The sequence below is a fragment of the Rhinatrema bivittatum genome, chromosome 5 (genome assembly GCF_901001135.1).
Source record: "Rhinatrema bivittatum chromosome 5, aRhiBiv1.1, whole genome shotgun sequence".
Lineage (NCBI taxonomy): Eukaryota > Metazoa > Chordata > Amphibia > Gymnophiona > Rhinatrematidae > Rhinatrema > Rhinatrema bivittatum.
In genome coordinates, this window is record NC_042619.1 from 128,618,954 (window position 1) to 128,640,962 (window position 22,009).

The following is a 22,009-nucleotide window of genomic DNA, read 5'->3' on the forward strand; positions in this document are numbered from 1 at the left end:
TGAAAGCTCCTGGCACCGACTGAGCTGGAAGAAAGAGGGAGCTACTGTTTCAAAACACAAAGCCTGCTATTTTTCCTTTAAAACGGATCCCTGGGATGGCCTGGTGGCAAGTGCTGTGCACTGCCATGTAGAAGATCCCTGTCATGATGCCAGAGTTGCATCTTTGCTCCTGGATCCACCGGAGCTGGGGATGATGTAGGGGGGAGGACGGGGGAGGACATTCTGGTCATTGCCTAAGGGTAACACCTAGTGGCTGGATTCAGGGCCAAGGATTGCAGGATTCCAGAAGGAGCTCTGGTGCATGGCCTCCAGCCCAGGACCATCTCTGCAAAACCAGACTGTGTTGGGGTGGGGGTAGGGAGCCCTGGATAGTTGTGAATTAAAGCCCTGGAAGCACAAAGAAGCAGGACAAAGCTGCCAGGTCAAATAAATAGAAAGGAGATCCCTCCTTGTTTATTCTTTCAACTGAATTTTCTGTTTTTTTAACTCTGTCACTACAGTAGAAGACTAGGGAAGTAGCCGGTTTTTAACCCATTGTAACTAAACATTTACAGTTAAAAGGAAGGAACAGATGCAAGCAGGAAAAGCAACATACTGTAACAGTAAGCATTTCAGAAGGGGGAGGCAAGTGCTTCTCCTCTTTCTTTGGAATAAATCTTTATTACTGAATAAGGCACTCAACATATGTCCTTGAAGACATCAATTGAATGCAATTGATATTGCATTAAATCATGAAGTATTATATATATTTTTAATTTGCACGGTCATGCTGCTGGCTTCCACAGTCTACATGGTTAGTGAGTTGACAGCAGTTCTGTTTGCAAGCAATTTAAAAAAAAGGACATAAAAGTAAATGGTTTCTGAAACAGGATATTGCCACCGGGCGTGCTCTTGCTTTTAAACATAAAAGCATTACGACCATCTTTGGGAAGCAGGGGAGAGTTTGATGGGATGGAATTTCTGGTGCTGATGTACTGAGTCCATTGGGTGTTTCCGTCTGGGTATATCCTTGGCAGCTGCAACGAAATCCATCACTTTCCTAGCGTGTAGACATATGGTTGTGCTCCCCCGCCAGCAGATGAAGACTGAGTCAGGATTCAAAGCTGACATCACCCTAGATATACCCCTGCAGTGACCCCAGCCCTTCAGTATTTCATCATCTCCAGCAGATGTAGACATGGGGGATCGCTGTACCTTTTGGAAGAAGAAATTCTACTTTTAAATTGGAGAGAAGGTTGAGCCCTGCTCTCCCGCTGTAATACCTAAAGGTCCCTCCCCCAGTTGAGAATTGATGAGATGATTTCAGAGATCCTTCAGAGGTGTGCCTTTGTCCGGTAGCCGGTTCCCAGTTTGGACTTTGCTGCTCAAGCAGCTGAAAGGCAGCGGGTGCAGAAAGCCGAGCACGGCAGTGATGGCCAAAGCCCTCTCCCCCTGCAGCTGGAGACCATCTCTGTACTCAACCGGTAAACGCTGAGCCCAGGTAAGTTAAAAAAAAAAAAAAAAAAAAAAAAAAAATTTACCTTCAGAGAAGAGGGTTTGAGCGGCCCCCCAGTGGGTTAGGCCACGCTTTAAGCTTGGTCGGCACACCGTGTGATAGGCCGCAGCAGCACCATTTTGTGCACATGTCTTTGAATGTCTCGTATTGCCCGCGATAGGACTTCGGTATGCACGTGCATCGGCTCTGCACATGCGTTGCGCACATAATAAACTAAGTGCAGGATACAAGAAAAGCTGGATGCATAGGCTGTTCATGCACTCCGTTGTGCCAAAGTGCTCTCAAAATTTGTGCACATAAATTTTTAAGCATGAGCCGATTGAACATACAGTTACCGCCGCCAATGGCTCTGACAGCCAAGAAACATAAGCGCCTTGCTGTTTGTGCTGCTTGTCATAGTAGGGCTTCTCAGCCTGACCTGGATTCCAACTTTTGTCAGCACTGTGAGGAAGCCCAAGGGGATTTGGTCTCCCCGGACTATGCTGAGCCCGGCTCCTCCCATTCAGATGATGGATTGGCAGCCTTAACTTTAAGTACTCCGAATCTGAGTAACTCCTTGGCTGGGTCTTCCATGAGAGAGGGAAACTCGGCTGGGCCCACCCCAGTTCCCCCTGGGCTAGGCATTGACCCAGCAGCCTTTTCTTGGGTGGAATTTTTCCAGGGACTGCAGGCCTTTGTACAGGCGCAGTCTACTTCCTCGCCCTTGTCCAGATGGAATCCCAACCAACCCTCTCTCATTCCTGTTGGTAGACCTTGAGGCATGCCCCGCCTGACCAAAGGGTATCCCTAGTGGGGACCCTGATGGCACAGATGAAGAGCAAGAATCCTTGGAAGAAGGGGAAATTCTCCCGGCATTAGAATCGTATCAAACAATGTTGCGGTTCTTTCATAGAGATGAATTGCTGGCCTTGGTTTCCCAGACCCTGAAATCGCTGGGAATTCCTGGAGTGGAATCTATGATGGGAACCAAAGAAGAATCCCATTCTGATTTCCTTAGAAGTAGCAAGAGGCTTTGCGCCAGTACTGGAAGCCATCCAGGAGTTGATTAACCTGGAATAGAATGCCCCCCGAAGCAAGTTTAGAGGGGGCCGGGCATTAGAACCTCTATATACCCATTGATCCAGCAGTGAGAGAACATTTGCGTTTCCTTAAAGTGGATGCACTGATCTGCGAAGTAAACAACTATCCCAGTGGAGGGAGGAGCTGCCTTAAAAGGATGTGCATGATAGACGGTTGGAGTCTAGCCTTAAACAGCCTTTGATGCAGTAGCAACGATCTTACAGATTGCTTCTTGTTGTTCCCTGGTAGCGCGTTTCTACCTACTTCTCTCTCAGGAGGTGGATGACTCGGGGGTGAACCCCAGAGCGGCTATGGACCCTACCACCACCTTTTTAGCAGACATGGGCTCAGTTTTAGTCTGTTTTTCAGCCAGAGGAATGGCCTCAGTGGTAGCAGCCAAAAAGCAGTTATGGTTGAGGAATTGGTCAGCTGACACAACACCTTACAATGATGCCTTTTAAAGGATCACTCCTATTTGGAAAAGAATTGGAAAAACTGGCCAGTAAATGGAGCAAATCTTCAGTCCCCCGGCTACCAGAAGATAAGAAGAAGCAGTTGCAGCGCCCCTCACTTATGAGGGGCCAGTCCAGGGGCTCTCAACGTTTCCGCCCATACAGAAACTCGACGTTTCAGAGGTCTCGGCCCTTTGGAAGAACTCGGTCCTTTCATAGTCGACAGCCCAAGAGAGGGGCAGGTTCGGGTTCAGGATTGTCCCAAACCTCCCAATGAAATTTTACTGACCCATCTTCGGAACGAGGAGATAGGGGGTTGACTGTCTCTCTTTTACTAAAGGTGGGTCGAGATCACTTCAGACAAGTGTCTACTGGAAGTCATACGAGAAGGTTAAGCGCTGGAATTTCACAGCACTCCTCGGGACATATTCATGATGTCTCCTTGCCATTCCCAGCACAAAAAGCAGGCAGTGGAGATTACTTTCTTAAGGCTCCTCAGGATGAGGCCTGTAATCCCAGTACCTACGCCCCAGGAAAATATGTGGCGTTATTCCATCTATTTCATTGTACCCAAGAAAGAAGGTTCCTTTTGCCCTATCCTGGACCTCAAGAGTGTCAACAGTCACCTAAGAGTGAATCATTTCCGTATGGAAACCTTATGCTCTGTGATAATGGCTGTACAACCGAGAGAGTTCCTAACCTCCCTGGACCCATCTGAGGCCTACCTACATATTCCAATCCATCAATAACACTGACGCTTCCTACATTTTGCCGTACTGGGTCACCATTATCAGTTCAGGTACTGACTTTTGGCCTAGCCACTGCTCCAAGAACATTTTCCTTTATAGTGGTTGTGGCAGCAGCATTGAGAAAAGAAGGAATCCTGGTACACCTGTACTTGGATGACTGGATGATCCGGGCCAAGTCTGTGGAAGAAAGTCTTTGGGTGACCAATAGGGTGACCTCCTTGCTTCAGGAACTCGGTTGGGTAGTAAACCTGGTCAGAGCAGTCTCAAGCTTTCCCAGTCATTGGAGTATCTGGCAGTCCATTTCAACTCCAGGCAGGACATGGTCTTCCTTTTGTCCACACGGATATGGAAGTTGATGTCCCAGGTGCGTCCATTGATTAACCCAATACGCATGAAGATGTGGAGCTATCTCCAAGTTCTCGGTTTGATGGTGGCAACCTTGGAAGTAGTGCCATGGGCAAGAGCCCACATACCCCCACTTCAATGCTCCCTGCTGACAACGTGGAATCCCCTGTCTCAAGACTTTCGATTTGCCCTCATCTACCGGTGGAAGTATGTTCTCGACTCCAGTGGTGGCTGCAGGAAGCTCACTTGGACAAGGGTGTAACCCTGTTCCTGCTGAACTGGCTGGTTCTTACAACGGATGCAAGTCTCCTGGGCTGAGGAGCTCACTGTCAGGGATTCATGGCCCAGGGACATTGGACAGAGGAAGAGGCCCTCTGGAACATTAATTTCCTGGAAACCCAGGCAGTGAGGCTGGCGTGCTTGCAATTTATCCATAGACTACAGGGTCAAGCGGTCCGCATAATATCAGAGAATGCAATGACGGTAGCCTACATCAACCGCCAGAGAGGAAGGAACCAAGAGCCAGCAGGTGTCTCTGGAGATAGACCTCCTCGTGGAATGGCCAAAAATATATCTACAGACGATCTCAGCCTCACACATTGCAGGAAAAGACTAGGTCAGAGCAGACTTTCTAAGCAGGGAGAATATGGATCCAGGAGATTGGGTGTTGTCGGCTGAAGCCTTTCAACTGATAGTAGATCGCTGGGGCCTCCCATCCATTGACCTGCTGGCCGCACCTCACAATGCGAAGGTTCCCCGATTTTATTCAGTTGCAGAAGAGATCCATTGTCCATGGGGATCAATGCTCTTGTTCAGACCTTGCTGGAAGAAGAGTTGCTATACACCTTCCCTCTGTGGCCCCTGCTGGGCAGGGTCATTCGCAGAGTCAAGCACCACAGGGGATTAGTCCTACTAGTAGTTCCAGATTGGCCCAGGCGGACATGCGGAGACTCCTGGTGGAGACTCCCCTGCGCCTCCCACCGCACAGGGACCTGCTATAGCAGGGATCAGTCCTTCCAGAGAATACGACTCAATTCTGTCTTGCGCTCTGGCCCTTAAGAGGGCTCGCCTGATGAAGCGAGGATATTCTGAGGCGGTAATTGCCACCTTACTCCACGCTCGGAAGTTCTCTATGCTCCTAGTGTATGTATGGGTCTGGAGATTATTTGAGGCCTGGTGCGAGGAACCACGGTTTCTCCCCCCTCCCCCCATTGGGTGGTCAAAATCTCACTTATTTTGGAATTTTTGCAGGACGGCTTGAATAAAGGTTTGACCTTTAACTCCTTGGAGGAGCAGGTAGCGGCTTTCTCCTGTTTTGGAGGCGTGGTAAATGGAACCTCCCTGTCTGCTCATCCGGACGTGGCCCATTTTCTGAAAGTGGTGAAGCACCTTCGGCCACCCCTATGGTGGCCGGTTTCCTTGTAGAATCTTAATCTAGTATTGGAATGTTTGACAGGGCCCTCCTTTCGGCCGCTGCATGGTCTTTCCTTGCATTTATTAACCTTAAACGGTGTTCCTGGTGGCTATATGCTTGGTACGTCGCATCTCTGAACTGCAGGCATCGTCATGTTGGGAACCATTCCTCTGAAAGACTCCAGGAGCATTACAGCTTAATACTATTCCATCCTTCTTGCCCAAGATAGCCTCAGAGTTAATTTGAATCAGTCCATTTCGTTGCCTTCCCTAGATAAGTACAGGGACACGGAGGAATACCGCCTCCTCCGTCATTTGAATGTCAGTAGACATTTGGTGAGGTATCTGGAAGTTTCAGAACCAGTCCTTCACGGTGGAAGGAAGCAGGGCTAACCAGCTTCACAGGCTACCATAGCTCGCTGGATTAAGGAGGTGGTCACCGGAGCCTGTGTGGAGGCAGCAAAGCCATTACCTTCTCAAGTTAAAGCTCATTCCACCAGGGTTTAGGCAGTCTCATGGGCGGAAATTAGATTGCTGTCCTCCTTCGATATCTGCCGAGCGGCGACGTGGTCCTTCTTGCACACCTTCTCCAGTTTCTATCGCCTGGACGTACAGGCCCGAGAAGATGCAGCCTTTGCAAGGGTGGTATTAACCGGACTGCGGGCAGCCTCCCGCCCCAATCAGGAGTAGGTTTTGTACATCCCATTGGTCCTGAGTCCATCTGGCTATATGCCAGGAAATGGAGAAACTACTTACCTGATAATTTTGTTTTCCTAGTGTAGATAGATGGACTCAGCATCCCACCCCTGGCTGCCCAAGGATTGGTGTTTGTAAAACTAATACCTCCTGATTTTTAGCCAACACACCTAGAACTGGCATTTTGCTTCAAGTTGGGAAAAAAATAATATAAGAAAGAAACAAAGCACTAGAGTCTGTCCATTAGGCTTTGCTTTTTTTTTTTAAACTTTATTTCTTCTGGCATTTCCTCTTGCGCCCTCCTCACAGATCATTCTGAACCATTGACCTAGCTCATCAAGGCATATATTTCAAATGATCAACTTTTGAACTTTTTTTTTTAATTTCTTTGGCATATTTTCCTTTTCACATAATTGCACACTGTGTTCTCCCCTTAAAAGTGAAAGGAAGTGATATGGACAGACCTTAACCCCCACAGCTGCTGATGCGAGGGTCGGCCCTCCATGAAAGAAGTGTAGTGTAGGGTTGCAGGCACAGCACTGAGAAATGAGATGCGCTGCCTCCCATCTGGTAATGCAGGCAGAGCCTGTTCAGAACAAGCAGAAAAGAACTGCCCCTTCTTTCTTCTGCCCTTCAAGAGCTTTCAGGCAGTCCAGGTGCTAAAAATATGCTACCAGGCTAAGCTCCCAACCCGCCTCCCCCGAGCAATAGCTGGCTCTGTGTTTCTGAATTAATCTGTAAAGTTTATTAGGATCCTGTTTGGATGAGAGAGAATTCCGGATGTTATCCTGATCTTCACTGATGAGCTACTTATTGCAGAAAACGCCAGTGGTTGCTTTAGCCAGGTTACTCTGTTGGTATAAAGCATTGCTTCCCGAGGAAAACCAAAATGGTATTTGTTAATGTTGGTGGCATAGTCTTTTGATTTAGATTCTGTTCTGTACTTGAGGGAATTGTGTTTCTTGTAGTACAGCAGATTCTCTTTGTGCTTGCCTTGAAATGAATGGAACCATAACAGGGTTTGCTGGCTTCCACTCCAGATGAGCACCTGCTGCTAATTAAAAGTAATTAAGGGAGCACTTTTTCAAAGGCTTTGTCAATTATCCTTATCCTAAACTGCCTTTTCACCTCGTCTCATAACTACCCTAGGATGGTGTTGGAGTTTGATCTGGTTTTTAGGGCTTCTATGTTCCAAAAATATTTTATCAATTAAAGAAATGCTGGAAATAAGACACACAATCATTTGCATGCCCTGAGGGAGCGGGTCTGAATATATTATCACAATCCGTGCCTGGTGGAGGAGAAGGTCAAAGCTGTGAGCTTTAAGCTAGGAGTGCCAGACACATATAGCTTCAAATTTCTGTGCTGGCTGTGTGTAATCCTGAGCAAGTTGTTTTGTCTCTCTGTGCCATATTATGATAAGTTGCCTTACCATGTTTGGACAAATGAAGATGGCAGTTCTTGTTTTGTTAAGACTAGCAATTATCCTTCCTCTAGATGAGATCCTAGCCTGCTTTTAAAATTATCATAAACATGTGGTGTAGTCACTCCTGGTCTGGAGAAAGTGGAATTTAGACTTCTAATATTCTTCTTTGGAAGCTGTTGAAGGTGCACAGTGGAGTTAAACATCATAGTGGTTTCTCCTAGGACAAGCAGGATGGTAGTCCTCACATGTGGGTGACATCATCCGATGGAGCCTGGCATGGAAAACTTTTGTCAAAGTTTCTAGAAACTTTGGCCAGCAGACTGAGCATGCCCAGCCTGCTAGTATCCGCACGTCCACGCGAGGTCCCCCTTCAGTCTCTTCTTTTGCGTGGTGCAGTTGCTTTGCGGTCTGTGGAGCTCCAATTTTTCAAATTCTTTCCTCCAATTTTTCAAGTTGCCCTTCAATTCCTCGTCTGGTCCCCCTTTGCGGTTGGTGCCCACCCAGCACAGTAGGTCCGTTTTCAGATTTTTCTCGATCTTGCGGTTGATTCCAGACTCCCCACCCTCCAGTGTCCGTCGTCTTTTTTTCATGGCGTCAACCAGTTTTCGTCGGTGCCCGCAGACCATGTCCATCATGGATCCGCATGAGGATTGCATCCTCTGCCTGGGGGCCTCGCATGATGTCCATGGGGTGCCGTCTGTGCAATGAGATGACACCCAAGGTGCATCGTGCGCATCTCGACAAAATGGAGAAACTTTTCAGGACCCCGAAGTCTTCCACTCTGGCGTCAGTTCCTTCAACACCCAAGGATCGCGGTGAGCTGTCTCCTCCTCTACCCCTTGCGATCCCTCTGGTTAGCACCCCCAGGGAGCGATAAGAGGGAGATCGATCCTCGGTGGTCTCTCCCCTCCCCCAGACCTCGGGGTCATCGACCTCCTTGGCCCCAGGGAAAGACAGGGCCGAGCATCGTAAGCGAACCCGAAAACACTGCACCAGACAACGTCCCGGTTCTGGGGCGGCATTGAAGCAGCCCCAGCCATCAGAGGCTCCATCCTCCGGTGCCCCCAGAAGCCCGAGGTGTTCCCCCACAGACACCAGTGCAGGGCGCCGTGCCACCTCGGGGACCCAAGGATGAGCTGGTGATTCCTTGTCCCACTCCATCAGTCCTGGCCATTCAGGACTTCCAAGAGGAGTTGGGCCGCAGGGTGCAATCGGCGGTGCTCAAAGCGCTGCAGAGCGTTGAGCTGCCGGTGCCACCGGCCCCCATACTGGTGCCTGAGCCTCTGCCATCGATATTCGCACCCTTGCTAGAGCATCTGGACGTCCTTCTTGGCACCATACTGATGCAACTGGTGCCCAAGGGGCCTTCGATACCCCATTGGACAGGGATGCCCTCCAACAGAGCGATCCCAATCTTTGGGTCCTCCGAGGAGGATGAGGCCACCGGGCCCGGGCGTCCTCGCCCACGGTTCCCCGAACCACTACTGGATCCCTTCAGCTTGCAATGGCCGGGGGACCCATTGTGCTGTCGGTGCCCCTGCACCCTCCGAAGCCCTCGGAGCCAGGGTCCCTCATGGCCCTTGCCCTCAGTGCCCGGGCCCAAGTGAGGAAAAAGGTCCCTATGTCCCTTGGAGGGGATGACTCCACAGACTCGTCCTCCAATTACTCCGACCCCCCCACCCCCCCCCTTGAAGCTTTCACCCCCAGAGGAGCGGATCACCCCCTGAGGACCTGTCGTTTGCGGGGTTTGTCAGGACTATGGCAGAAGCCATCCCCTTTCAGCTTCTCATGTAGGAGGATGCATGTCACAAGATGCTGGAAGTCCTCCAGTTCATTGATGCTCCGAAAGAGATTGTGGCAGTTCCGATCCACAATATCTTAAAGGAACTCTTCCTCCATATGTGGGAGCACCCCATCTCCATCTCCCCAGTTAATAGGAAGGCCGATGGCACCTACTTAGTGCAGCAGGCACTGGGGTTCGAGAGGAGGCAGCTCCCCCACCAGTTGGTGCTAGTGTGCCTTCGCTCCTCCGGGACGTGAGCATCGATGCCATAGGGAGGAAAATCTTCCAAGGCGCCATGCTGGTTGCCTGCATTGCGGCTTACCAACTTTTCATGACTCAATACAACCGCAACCTCTGAAAGCGAGTCCAGGATTTTGCGGAGGGCATCCCCCAGCAGCAGCAAGAAGCGCCATTACCTCGCTGGGCCTGGAAGTGGGGAAACACGAGGAGCATTCTACCTACGATGTTTTTGAAACTGCAGCCTGCTTAGCCGCTGTGGGCATCAGCGCCAGGCAGATGGCTTGGCTCAGGGCCTCGGACTTCCAGCTTTGGAGGTCCAGGATAGGCTCGCCGATCTCCCCTGCACAGGCGAGAATCTGTTCGGGGACAAGGTCCGGGATGCAATAGCGCAGCTGAAGGACCATCATGATACTCTCCAACAGCTATCCGCTAGTCCCTCAGAAGGACTGTCCCCCACCAGGAAACCTTCCAGGCAAAGCTCTCGCAAGCCCTTCTACCGGCAGAGGAAGTATTACCCTCTGCCGCTCGAACTCGCACGCCCTGGATCAGTTCCAGGGGTCACCCCGGCTATGGGGAGCGTAAGTCAGCTGACAGTTCCCCTGGGTCCTCTCCATCGTCCGCCAGGGGTACAGTCTGCACTTCAGCAGGCTCCCAGAGGCCTCTCCCCCATATCCATCGTGGGGTTCACCCTCCCATTTGGTCACTCTTCAAAACAAACTCTCCGCCCTCCTCACAGCGGGTGTAGTGGAACTGGTCCCTTGTGAACAACAAGGCCAAGGGTTCTACTCAATGTATTTCCTCATCCCAAAAAGGAATGGCGGCTTGCGCCCCATTCTCGACCTCAGGGCACTGAACAGATTTCTTGTAAGAGAGAAATTCAAGATGGTCTCTCTGGGCACGCTGATCCCCCCCCTCCTCCGAAGAGGAGACTGGCTTTGCTCCCTCGACCTGAAGGAGGCATGCACATATATTGCAATTGTCCCCAACCACAGGAAGTACCTCCGCTTCCTGGTGGGGACTGCACATTTTCATAACAGAGTGCTGCCCTTTGGTCTGGCATCAGCCTCCCTTGTCTTCACCAAATGTTTGGCGGTGGTGGCTGCCTACCTCAGGCGTCGTTCGGTCCATGTGTTCCCATACCCAGATGACTTGCTGGTCAGGAGTGCCTCCTGCTCTGGAGCCTTGCAAGTTCTGACCATATCGGTTCAGACGCAGACTGTGGGATTCGTTATAGACTTCCCCAAGACGCACCTCTGTCCGTCCCTGCAGCTGGACTTCATAGGCACCAGGTTGGACACAGCACAAGCAAAAACTTTCCTGCCCAAAGACCGGGCGACTCTCCTCACCGTGCTGGCTACCTTCATCCACAACAGCAGGAGGGTGCTAGCCTGTCTCCTGCTCCATCTGCTGGGCCACATGGCGGCTTCCGTCCACGTGACTCCTCTAGCTCGCCTCCGCATGCGGAGCCCTCAGTGGGCCTTGCAGTCCCAGTGGCGGCAGGCATCTCAGGATCTGGAGGCTCCAATCATGGTCACGGACCCTCTCAGGCTATCTCTGACCTGGTGGGAAGTCCTCCCCAATTTAGAGCGTGGGCTTCCTTTCCAGCTCATGCCACCCCAAGTGACCCTCACCACTGATGCCTCTCCTCAGATGTGGGGAGCCCACACAAACAGCCTACATGCTCAAGGCCTCTGGGCTGCTGCAGAAGCATGTTGCCAGGTCAACTTTCTGGAGCTTCAGGCGATACGGTACGCCTTGTGGGCATTCCGGGATCAGCCGTCATCCAAGGAAGTTCTGATCCCGATGGACAACCAGGTCACGATGTGGTACATCAATAAGCAGGGCGGCACGGGCTCGTTCCACCTCTGCCAAGAGGCAGTGCAGGTCTGGAACTGGGCCCTCTCACAAGGGATGTACCTGCGGGCGACTTACCTTCCCGGTCACCTCAACGTGCTTGCGGACGGTCTCAGTCTGTCCTTCCAGCTGCACAAGCGGTCCCTCAACCCGATGGTGGCGGATGGCCTCTTTCGCCACTGGGGTACTCCGAATGCGAACCTACTCATATCCCCGCTCAACCACAAGGTGAGCAGGTTCTGCTCCCTAATGGTGGGGACCGGCCATCCGGCCTGCGATGTCTTCTCCCTCCACTAGCTTCAGGAGGACCGGGGGTCCATGATCCTTGTGGCACCCTTCTGACCCTGGTAGGTTTGGTTCCCACTTCTCCGGGACCTGTTGGTGCGCGCGCCCATTCCGCTAGGATGGCGCACGACCTCATATCACAGAACCTGTGACACTTGTCTGAGTCTGGGCTCCAGACCAGCTCTGACAGGGTTCACTTCAGCGCTGTCAGTGCATACCACCGGGATGTCGCTGGTATGCCAGTGTTTGTCTAGCCCCTTGTTGGCCGGTTCGTGCAGAGTCTCCTCCAACGGAAATCCCTTCTTCAGCCACCGGCAGCTTCCTGGGACCTCAACGTCGTCTTATCAAGACTGTGATGCGGCCTCCCTTTGAGCCTCTGCAGTCCTGTGATCTGAAGTTCCTCATCTGGAAAAGTCATATTCCTGGGGGCGATCACTTTTGCTCACAGGGTCAGTGAGCTTCAGGCCCTGTTCATATATGCACCGTACACAAAATTTTCCTACGACCGTGTGGTCCTGCGTACACATCCCAAGTTCCTGCCCAAGGTGGTGACTGATTTTCACATTAGTCAGTCAATTATTTTATCCACCTTCTTTCCAAGGCCAAATTCCCACCCTGGGGAACGGGCTCTCCACACACTGGACTGCAAATGGGCACTGGCCTTCTACCTTGATCATATAGCAAGTCACAGGCAGTCCACTCAGCTCTTTGTGTCTTTTGACCCCCAACAGGCTGGGGGCAGTGGTGGGTAAGCAAACCCTATCGAACTGTCTGGCGGATTGCATTGCTTTCTGCTATACACAAGTAGGCCTCCAGCTGGCCAGCAGAGTGAAGGCATATTCTGTGCATGCCATGGCGACATTAGTGGCCCATATGCTTATGGTCCCCGTCGCTGAAATTTGCCGGGCTGCATCCTGGAGTTCTCTCCACACGTTTGCAGCTCACTACTGCCTTGACAGAGATATCCTTTGATCAGTCTGTCCTGCACAACCTGTTCCAGACCTGAACCCAACTCTCTCTACTAGTGCTTCTGTGGGACCAGACTGCCCCCTGTTTTTCCACAGCGCTGCAGTTGTGTTGTGCCCGTTGGCACCTTGTTCGGCTGCTGTTGGTCTCTCTGGTTGAATGGGGCAGTCTGGAGCTCTGTAATCACCCACATGAGAGGACTACTATCCTGCTTGTCCTAGGAGAAAGCACAGTTGCTTACCTGTAACAGGTGTTTTCCTTGGACAGCAGGATGTTAGTCCTCAGGAATCCTGCCCGCCTCCCCATGATGTTGGGTTCACCACCGGTGTGCTATTTTATTTTTTCGCTCATCTGCTAGCTATGTCACAAGACTGAAGAGGGACCTTGCATGGACACTTGGATAATAGCAGTCTGGGCAACAAAAGTTTTCCATATCAGGCTCCATCGGATGATGTCACCCACATGTGAGGACTAACATCCTGCTGTCCTAGGAGAACACCCGTTACATGTAAGCAATTGTGCTATTCTCAGAAGTCTTCATCAGATGCTCTTTACTGTTAGCCTTGCATATGAAAAGAGGCAGCACTGTGTCTCAGTGATAAAGCAGAAGTAGCAGATGTGTGGGAGTGGATTGTGTTATCTCTGTAAGGATGATGAAGAATCACTGAATATTTATTAACATTTCAATAAGTTGCCGGCTTAAATTCCATTGCTCGAGTGTGGGCACCCATTTTTTTGGTGGTTGCACATGTTTGTAGTGTGCAGAGCTGCTGAAGATTGTGGTGCCAGGCATGAATATCTGTTTCTCACTACTTGTCAAAGCAGCTTATTTTTGTGAATTTTACTGAAATGAGAATCCTCCAGAATGACCTAGTATGGTGTTTTACAATCATGTTTTGTTCCCTTCCCATGTTCTGTTTTAAGTTGTGTTAAACTCTCTAAGAAGGTTTGCTTCTAGAACTGTAAAACTGGATATTGCAATTTAATTGAAATTACTTTTTTCCCTTTTTTTTCGTTGTTTTTCTTTAGTTATTGGCCAATGACATACGGCATGAAAGAAACGTAATCCTTCAGTGCATCAGACACATTCTTCAGAATAACTTCTTTGGACTTGTTTCGAAGGCCAGTGCAGTGGGTGACAGTCTGGTTGGGCAGGCCATTAAAGGTTCAGAAACGGACAGGACTGAAGGTTGCAGTGATGGCAGTAGAACTGGCCTGCACCAGGCGGGAGAAAGATGCAACAAATTAGTAAGAGAGAGGAACGAGGAAGTTGCCCACCCTCAGACGTCCAGGAGAGTCCTCACTGCAGAGGAGGAAGAGATCTGGGAAACTCCTGTTCTAAACTGTGAAGAAGTTTAGCATGTCCAGTTTGTGAGGGACAATGAGAACACACAAGATATTTTGGTTACTATTGGAAAATCGTTCAGGCACAAAATAATTTAAATCCTGAATGCTGTATTTGACTTTGTCCAAGCTACTGGAACTCTGTTGTACTTAATTTTATAAATAATGCAATATTTGTGGCATTCACAAGTGAAACTAAAAGGCTTTTAAATCTTGACTTCTCCCCCCAGCCAGTTCTTTTCACATTTATTCAAGGTTTTAATTTCTTTTGGTGGTGTCCTGTTTTAGATAGCAGTGCCCAGCTAAGATGAGCCAAAACTTTGAGCAGTAGACTGGAAAATGGTCACAACATTTTTGTTTAGAGGTAAGTATTCAAAGAAAGCTGAGCAACTAACCAAGGTGCTCTGGGCGCCTAAGGTTGTGAATTTTCAGCCAAACTTAAGCACCTAAATTTTGGGCTTAAAATTCACCTAACTGTAGGCCTAAAACAGAGGTACCTAAATTTAGGGCAGCTATTTATTTGCTTACATGTAGGCACCTAAAATTTGGCACCTAGCACTGAAAAATTCATGCTGGGTGCCTAATTTATGTCCCCCTGATCTGACCCCGCCCACGTTGTAGGTGCCTAAAATTTAGGCACTCGGCCCTAGGCAGTTTTCATAGATGCCAGTTTAAGGGCTTAACTCACAAATGGGCCGATACAGTAAAGTCCGCAGGAGAGCGGACGAACGCCCGCTCTCCCGGCACTCGCACCAGCCCTTCGCCGGTGCGCGTGATTCTCTATTTAAATTAGGTGACGCGGTAGATCCGGTGACTAGTGCGTCCCTAGCGCCTCCTTTTTGACAGGAGCGGCGGCTGTCAGCGGGTTTGACAGCCGACGCTCAATTTTGGCGGCGTCGGTTCTCGAGCCCGCCGACAGCCATGGGCTCAGAAACCGGACGCCAGCAAAATTGAGCGTCCGGTTTTCGGCCCGACAGCCGCGGGCCGAATTCAATTTTTTTTTTTTTTTTTTACTTTTCGGGACCTCCGACTTAATTTTCTGTGCACTTTCCCGGCGCCGGAAGAAATTAGTGCCAACCTTTGAGTCGGCGCTAATTTCTGAAAGTAAAATGTGCGGCTTGGCTGCACATTTTACTTTCTGTATCCCGCGCGCATACCTAATAGGGCCATCAACATGCATTTGCATGTTGAGGGTGCTATTAGGTGCCGCGGGTTGGACGCGCGTTTTTCTCCCCTTACTGAATAAGGGGTAAGGGAAAACGCACGTCCAAGAGCAGGCTAACAGTGCACTCCGTGTACTGTATCGGCCTGAAAGTTGGCTGACCCCCATGGTGTTAGCCAGAATGAGTTCTGATCCTTGTTCTATGACATTTGTTTCCTTGCTGGAAAGGTGCTTTCCCTGAGACCAAGATTTAAAAAAAAAAAAAAAAATATTACTAAAAATGTAGAGAGAGAGAGTGTGTATTTATTGAAACAGAGAATCTGTTCCCCTTGTACAACATTAATGAAGAGGACCATCGATGGTCCATAATAAATATTTTAGGGAGAAATTTAGTTTGTTCTTTTTAAATTCTGCTTCCTGCAGATAAATTTGACCACTGCTGTTTATTTTCCTACCCCCTCAGTTGTCTTCACCTCGCCTCGCATTTTCCCCTTCATCCCTCCCCCCCTATACCAGTGTGCTACCTTTTGGAGGCCAGCTGAAGGCTGCCATGGTCACCAGTTGGGTTTTGAGTGCATGAGGGAGAGACGGGAAGAGAAGTGCAAGTATTACAGGCTTGCTGGTCCTTGATATGCCACGAGTTACAGGCAGTGTGGGCAAGTATTGGAAGCTAAAGTCTATGGGGGTAACGTGTGTGAAAGTAGCATATATCAAGCAATTTTTAAAAACCCACTTGCATACGTAAAACCCAGTTTTAAGCATGTAAATCCTTTTTAAAATTGCCCCCTTTATCGCCTATTTTAATGCTATAACTGAAAGATGGAAAAACTCAGTGGACGCTAATTTTAAATTATTCTGCTTTTGTATTTAAGAAACGAGGAGAGTATTTTTCAGTCTGAAGTGACTGTGGATTTTATTTACAGGGGTCATTTGGTAAGTGCATGTCATTTTTGAGAAAATGCTTGATCTGCCCCTGTATGTCTGTGTCTCTTGTACTGGTATGGCAGAGGAAATAGAGTTAAACTATTTGATTCTGCTCATCTTGCCCCCCCTCACGCCCACTTAGCACCCCTCTCCAACGAATGCTTGTCTTTCTGGCCAGACTATAAGACTTTCTGTCCCCCCTTCTTTAAATAATACATCTGTGGAAGCCTATATGTGTGTGTGTGACTGAATTGTGATCCTAGCCAAGGTGTACCATACCAGTGAGTACCCCTGGAATCTGGCCCTTGGCTGACTTATCTCAGCATCTTATAATACCTGTTTGAACACATAACTCTCCCCCAGCAGGGCCAATGTTTTCCATAGGCAGGGCTTCGGGTAACTTTCATTTGGAAATATTTTGACTTCCTTTTCCTGCAGCGACCTTCCACCCCAAAAGAAAAAAAAAAGTTAAAAGAAAAACCAGAGAGTGAAAGCATGTGACTTCCAATTTTATGCTTATCTTTAAAATATTTGGTGATATTAATCTTGAGTTCCAGAAAAACGTGAATGAGCTTGTAAATTTGGATTGCCCATAAAAGTTTTCAGCTTCCCAGGGCACAGTGTAATGACCTCTGCCGACTGCCACTGGAAACATTTTGGGCTGATTTGCTTGGCTGCTTCAGCTCTACAGTTTGTGGTATAAATGTTGCAGGCTCCAATGGAAACGCAGTTCCTGTTTGACATTTCTCAGATTTTGTTAATGTTTGATTTTTCTGGCATAGCTTGGGAGTACATTTTTTGAGGTTAAAGTATTAAGTTTCTAAATTGGCTGTCCTCGTTAAATGCCTTCATTTTCCCATCCTGATGTACATATGCAAATCCCTCTCTTTCTTCTTCTTGACGGAGCTCATTTTCACTCTTCGCCAGTTTACTAGCATGCACAGCAATGGAGTACGTGTGGGTGGGGAAAGGGGAGAAAACCTGTCGCAGTGGTAATGGTGTATATTTCGTTTCTGTGTAATAGTTGGGTGACTCATCTTTATTATTATGCTTCAGTGGAGATTTATTTCCCCCACCTTGAATAGTAGATCTCTGAGCTCACTGCAGGAAGTAATTGCTAGTCAGGGAATGTAGTCAAATACATTTTAGAGTGATGTTCTCATACATTGTACTTGTGGAAGCACATTTAGCAGCCAAAAATTGCAAAGAAATATAAAAAAAAAATATGCAGCAGTTCTGGATTTCAAAATTGCTGTTTCCATTCACTTTCATGGCTTTGTTTTTTTTGGGGTGGGGGGTTGTTTGTTTGTTTTTTAAATCACATCACAGCTTTGTGTCTTTAAGAGACTTTTGACAGTATGCATGGGGCCTGGGCAAAGGCACTGCTGACCCGTGAGTGGTCATGGAACTCTGTCAATTTTATTTTTCAGGGGGGTTTTTTTGTTTTATTTTTTTTACTACATAGGTTTTTTAGAAATTTGTAGGAGTTGAATTCTCTTTATGTAGCTAAGGAAAACCAGGGATGCACCTTATGCACAAAGGAGGCAATTTTCAAAAGGATTTTATGGATGTAAATGGACTTTTGAAAATTGCTACTATATATGCTACTTGTCCATGTGTAATTCCTTTTGAAAAGTACCTGAAGTATGTGTTGTGGCAGAGAGAGAGAGGGTCCCTGTCCCACCTCCTGCCAATTCAATCCTGGCTTACCTAAGATTTACGCTGATTTAATCTGACGTTTACATGCCTACCTTTTGGATTCATAAAAGGAACCCCCTAATGTGGCTTAAAGTAATACAAAAACATTTTCTTTAATAATAGATTAACTGCCTTCTTGAATGGGACCACTCAAGGTGTTGTATAGCAAATTTAAAACTGAATGTGGGTGAACATTATGGTCTCGGTACACCACATATAAAATCATTGACATTGACTGAAGCCAGGTAATCCACAGTAGATTGAGAACAAATGATAAATACACATATTTCCTACATAATTTTAGATAAATGAACAGATGTATGTGTGTGTGTATATATAGTCAATGGCCTTGTTGCTGGTGCAGCATGATCAAAAAAACAAATGATAGTGAAATAGATAAAGAAATGTATCTGATGTACACAAATATACTTGATCCTTGCATGTATAGTTTGCCCTAGTGGTTTGGGTCTGGATTCTGGAGTTGGGTTGGGAAGGTATGGTTTGCTTCATTAGTTGTGTCCTCCCCTAAATGCATTGCAGAAGAGCCAGGCTGTTACCAACTTTCTGAATCAGGCATAATTCTTCTCGGAGGGCACTTCCAGAGGATGAAGCCCTCTAACATTCTATGAAATACATAATACTTAAATAAAAATATAAAAACAATATTAATACAATCCCTGGCCCAGCAGCAAGGTTCCGACCCCATTCTCACTGATGGGATCCACTTGAGTTCTTATAACCAAAATCAGCATTAATACTGTCTCCGCCAACACAATCTCATAAAATTAAAAAACAGAATGCATGAAACCCAACAACTAGGCGTCTATCTCTACAACTCAGCATTAGTCTCACGTGAGTGATACTTTTTCACCCATTAACAATCCTGTCATACCCAATAACTTACATAAGAAATTGCCATACTGGGTCAGACCAAGGGTCCATCAAGCCCAGGATCCTGTTTCCAACAGTGGCCAATCCAGACTACAAGTACCTGGCAAGTACCCAAAACCTAAGTATATCCCATGCTACTGCACATGGAACAGGGAGCATTTCAGAGAATGCTACACTGGAGGTTCTGGATTTCAGCTTTCTACCTAAGAGCCTAAATTTGGCTTCCAGAACCTCCCTTCCACATTTTCCTATGTCATTGGTGCCCACACGTACTACGATAGCCAGCTCCTCCCCAGCACTGTCTAAAATCCTATCTAGGTGACGCGTGAGGTCCACCACCTTCGCACCTGATAGGCATGTTACCAGGCGATCCTCACGCCCACCCACGCCCACCCGGCTGTCTCGATTCCTAATAATCGAATAACCAATAGAAAATTTACTTTCCCGTCCGCTTATCAGGTTACTCACAAAGGAGATCACAATGGGGTGACCACTTTTGGGAATGCCCCCTCAGAAGCACCCCCCTGCAGAGGACCAAGACTTATTAGCAGCTGGTGATGATGTCGATGGGAGCAGTGGGGCCCAGGCACAGTAGCAGGGCATCAGCTGCTAGGCCACAAACGAAAGGTCTCAAGACAGCAGCATCAGAGAAATGGTTCTTGCAAGTCTTGCCTACTTGCTGGCTGGTGATGATGTTGGTAGTTGGTGGGAAACCTGGTCAGCAAATACATAGATGGCATTACTCTTCATATATATGTGCCAGAACAATCCACTTCTTTGAATGTCTATGGAGTCTGCCGGCAGGCTCCATAGACATGCTCGTCATTTATTCACCCCTGAAGCAGCAACCAGCAAGACATGGCACTATGTCGGGCTTGCTGCTTCTCTGAACTTTTGAAAGATTCACATTACCAAAAGGGTTATATTAGGAAGTATACCTTTGATACTTATTAATGAGATTTAAATATTGCACAAAGAATTATATACAACAGAGTACGCAAAGATTTTCAAAAAAAGAAGTGATGGACTAATTTGTCTATGCAAGACTTATGGTTAAACATGACCCATGGAATCTTTAAAAATGGAAGTGATTCCAGAAGATAAGTGGGTGTTAAGAATAGTTTTACTAAACATATATATATATGTATTGATATTATTCCGGCACATATATTTAAAGATAAATACGATTTATGGTAGTGGGCAGTGGAGTGCCTCAGGGATCTGTATTGGGACCCTTACTTTTCAATATATTTATAAATGATCTGGAAAGAAATATTACGAGTGAGGTAATCAAATTTGCAGATAATACGAAATTATTCAGAGTAGTTAAATCACAAGCGGATTGTGATAAATTGCAGGAAGACCTTGTGAGACTGGAAAATTAGGCATCCATATGGTAAATGAAATTGAATGTGGATAAGTGCAAGATGATGCATATAGGGAAAAATAACATTGTGTAACTATAGCATGGGTTAGGTTCCATATTAGGTGCTACCACCCAAGAAAGAGATCTAGGCGTCATAGTGGATAACACATTGAAATCGTCGTTCAGTGTGCTGCGGCAGTCAAAAAAGCAAACAATGTTGGGAATTATTAGAAAGGGAATGGTGAATAAAACGGAAAGTGTCATAATGCCTCTGTATCGCTCCATGGTGAGACCGCACCTTGAATATTGGTCGCTGCATCTCAAAAAAGATATAATTGCGATGGAGAAAGGTACACAGAAGAGCGACCAAAATGATAAGGGGAGTGGAACAGCTCCCCTATGAGGAAAGACTAAACAGGTTAGGACTTTTCAGCTTGGAGAAGAGACAGCTGATGGGGGATATGATAGAGGTGTTTAAAATCATGAGCGGTCTAGAACGGGAAGATGTGTATCGGTTATTTACTCTTTCAGATAATAGGCTAGGGGGCACTCCATGAAGTTAGCATGTGGCACATTTAAAACTAATTGGCGAAAGTTCTTTTTCACTCAACGCACAATTAAACTCTGGAATTTGTTGCCAGAGTATGTGGTTAGTGCAGTTAGTATAGCTGTTTTTAAAAAAAGGATCCAATAAGTTCTTTGAGGAGAAGTCCATTACCTGCTATTAATTAATTGACAGCCACTGCTATTACTAGCAACAGTAACATGGAATAGACTTAGTTTTTGGGTACTTGCCAGGTTCTTATGGCCTGGATTGGCCACTGTTGGAAACAGGATGCTGGGCTTGATGGACCCTTGGTCTGACCCAGTATGGCATGATGTTATGTTCTTATGCTCTTTGTGATAATTTGTATATGTGCATTCTCTTATTCTGACTCTCTTTGGGTAATTCAGCAAATACACAAGCCATATAACACAGTTTTTATATCCCATGAGAACTTGGTACAGGACATAACTAACTGAATTTGACTGTGTACTGAGTAAACTTTTGTCATGGTGTCCAGTTTTTCTGATTTTGGTCAGAGTGCAGGGCTGCCTGAGCACTGCTTATCTTAACATCTTTAAGGCTTCACGCTGGATCATTTTAATTTAATTTACTAATAAAGTTCACGGTGTGCGCTGGTGTTCTACCAGTAATTATACTGGTGCGCTGTACGGTCTGCCTAACCGTGCTGGAGCACCTTTTGGGGAAAGGAATATAATTAGCATGAGATTTTGTAGCACTCGGCTGGGGGGTCACAGACGGTGACACTTAAAAGAATACTGCGATGCTCTTTTGCTGCCGGAGAACTGTCAGAATCCCAGGGAAAGTCTGTCTGCACTCTGCTAAAGTCGTGTTTGAATGTGACTCTCGGAGGTTGATCTCTTTGCTAGTGTGCACTGGTTATTGAAAAAGGGTTTATACCCACTGGCTTAAAAAAAAAATCTTGTTCTAAATAATCATTTTACAATTTTATTTCATTATAATTTAATGAGTTGACTCATTTTCAAGACTGAAATAGACGTGCAACACCCAGATTCCGGTTCGTTACTTGGCTGCTGTGTGTGACTGCACAATTACAGTTTGCTTGCCATGAAAGATTTGAATCAGCCAATCAGATTAGCTAGCGCAAGATTTTCCAGTCGCTGGAACCCATCGCTGGTTGCTTGGCAGCTGAATGTGTTGGCTGGTTGGCTCCCTTGGCCCTGATGAACATTTCTCCAAGGAGAATAAAGGTCATGTATATCTATCATTCAGCTTTTCAGCAACCTTAAGTCTCAAAAATAAAACCACAACACTTTTTGTACTCACTAAGTGTCA

The 22,009-nt window shown here is 47.3% G+C and overlaps 1 protein-coding gene across 1 annotated transcript in view; it reads left to right on the forward strand.

Annotated features, from left to right (window-relative positions):
* NUFIP1 (nuclear FMR1 interacting protein 1) overlaps positions 1 to 14,324 on the forward strand; it is an 85,761-nt gene extending 71,437 nt beyond the window's left edge. Inside the window, exon 10 of the mRNA XM_029602907.1 lies at positions 13,793 to 14,324. Within this exon, the coding sequence (XP_029458767.1) occupies positions 13,793 to 14,122 (330 nt within the window). The 3' untranslated portion in view covers positions 14,123 to 14,324. The remainder of the gene's footprint in view (positions 1 to 13,792) is intronic.
* The last annotated feature ends 7,685 nt before the right edge of the window (positions 14,325 to 22,009 follow it).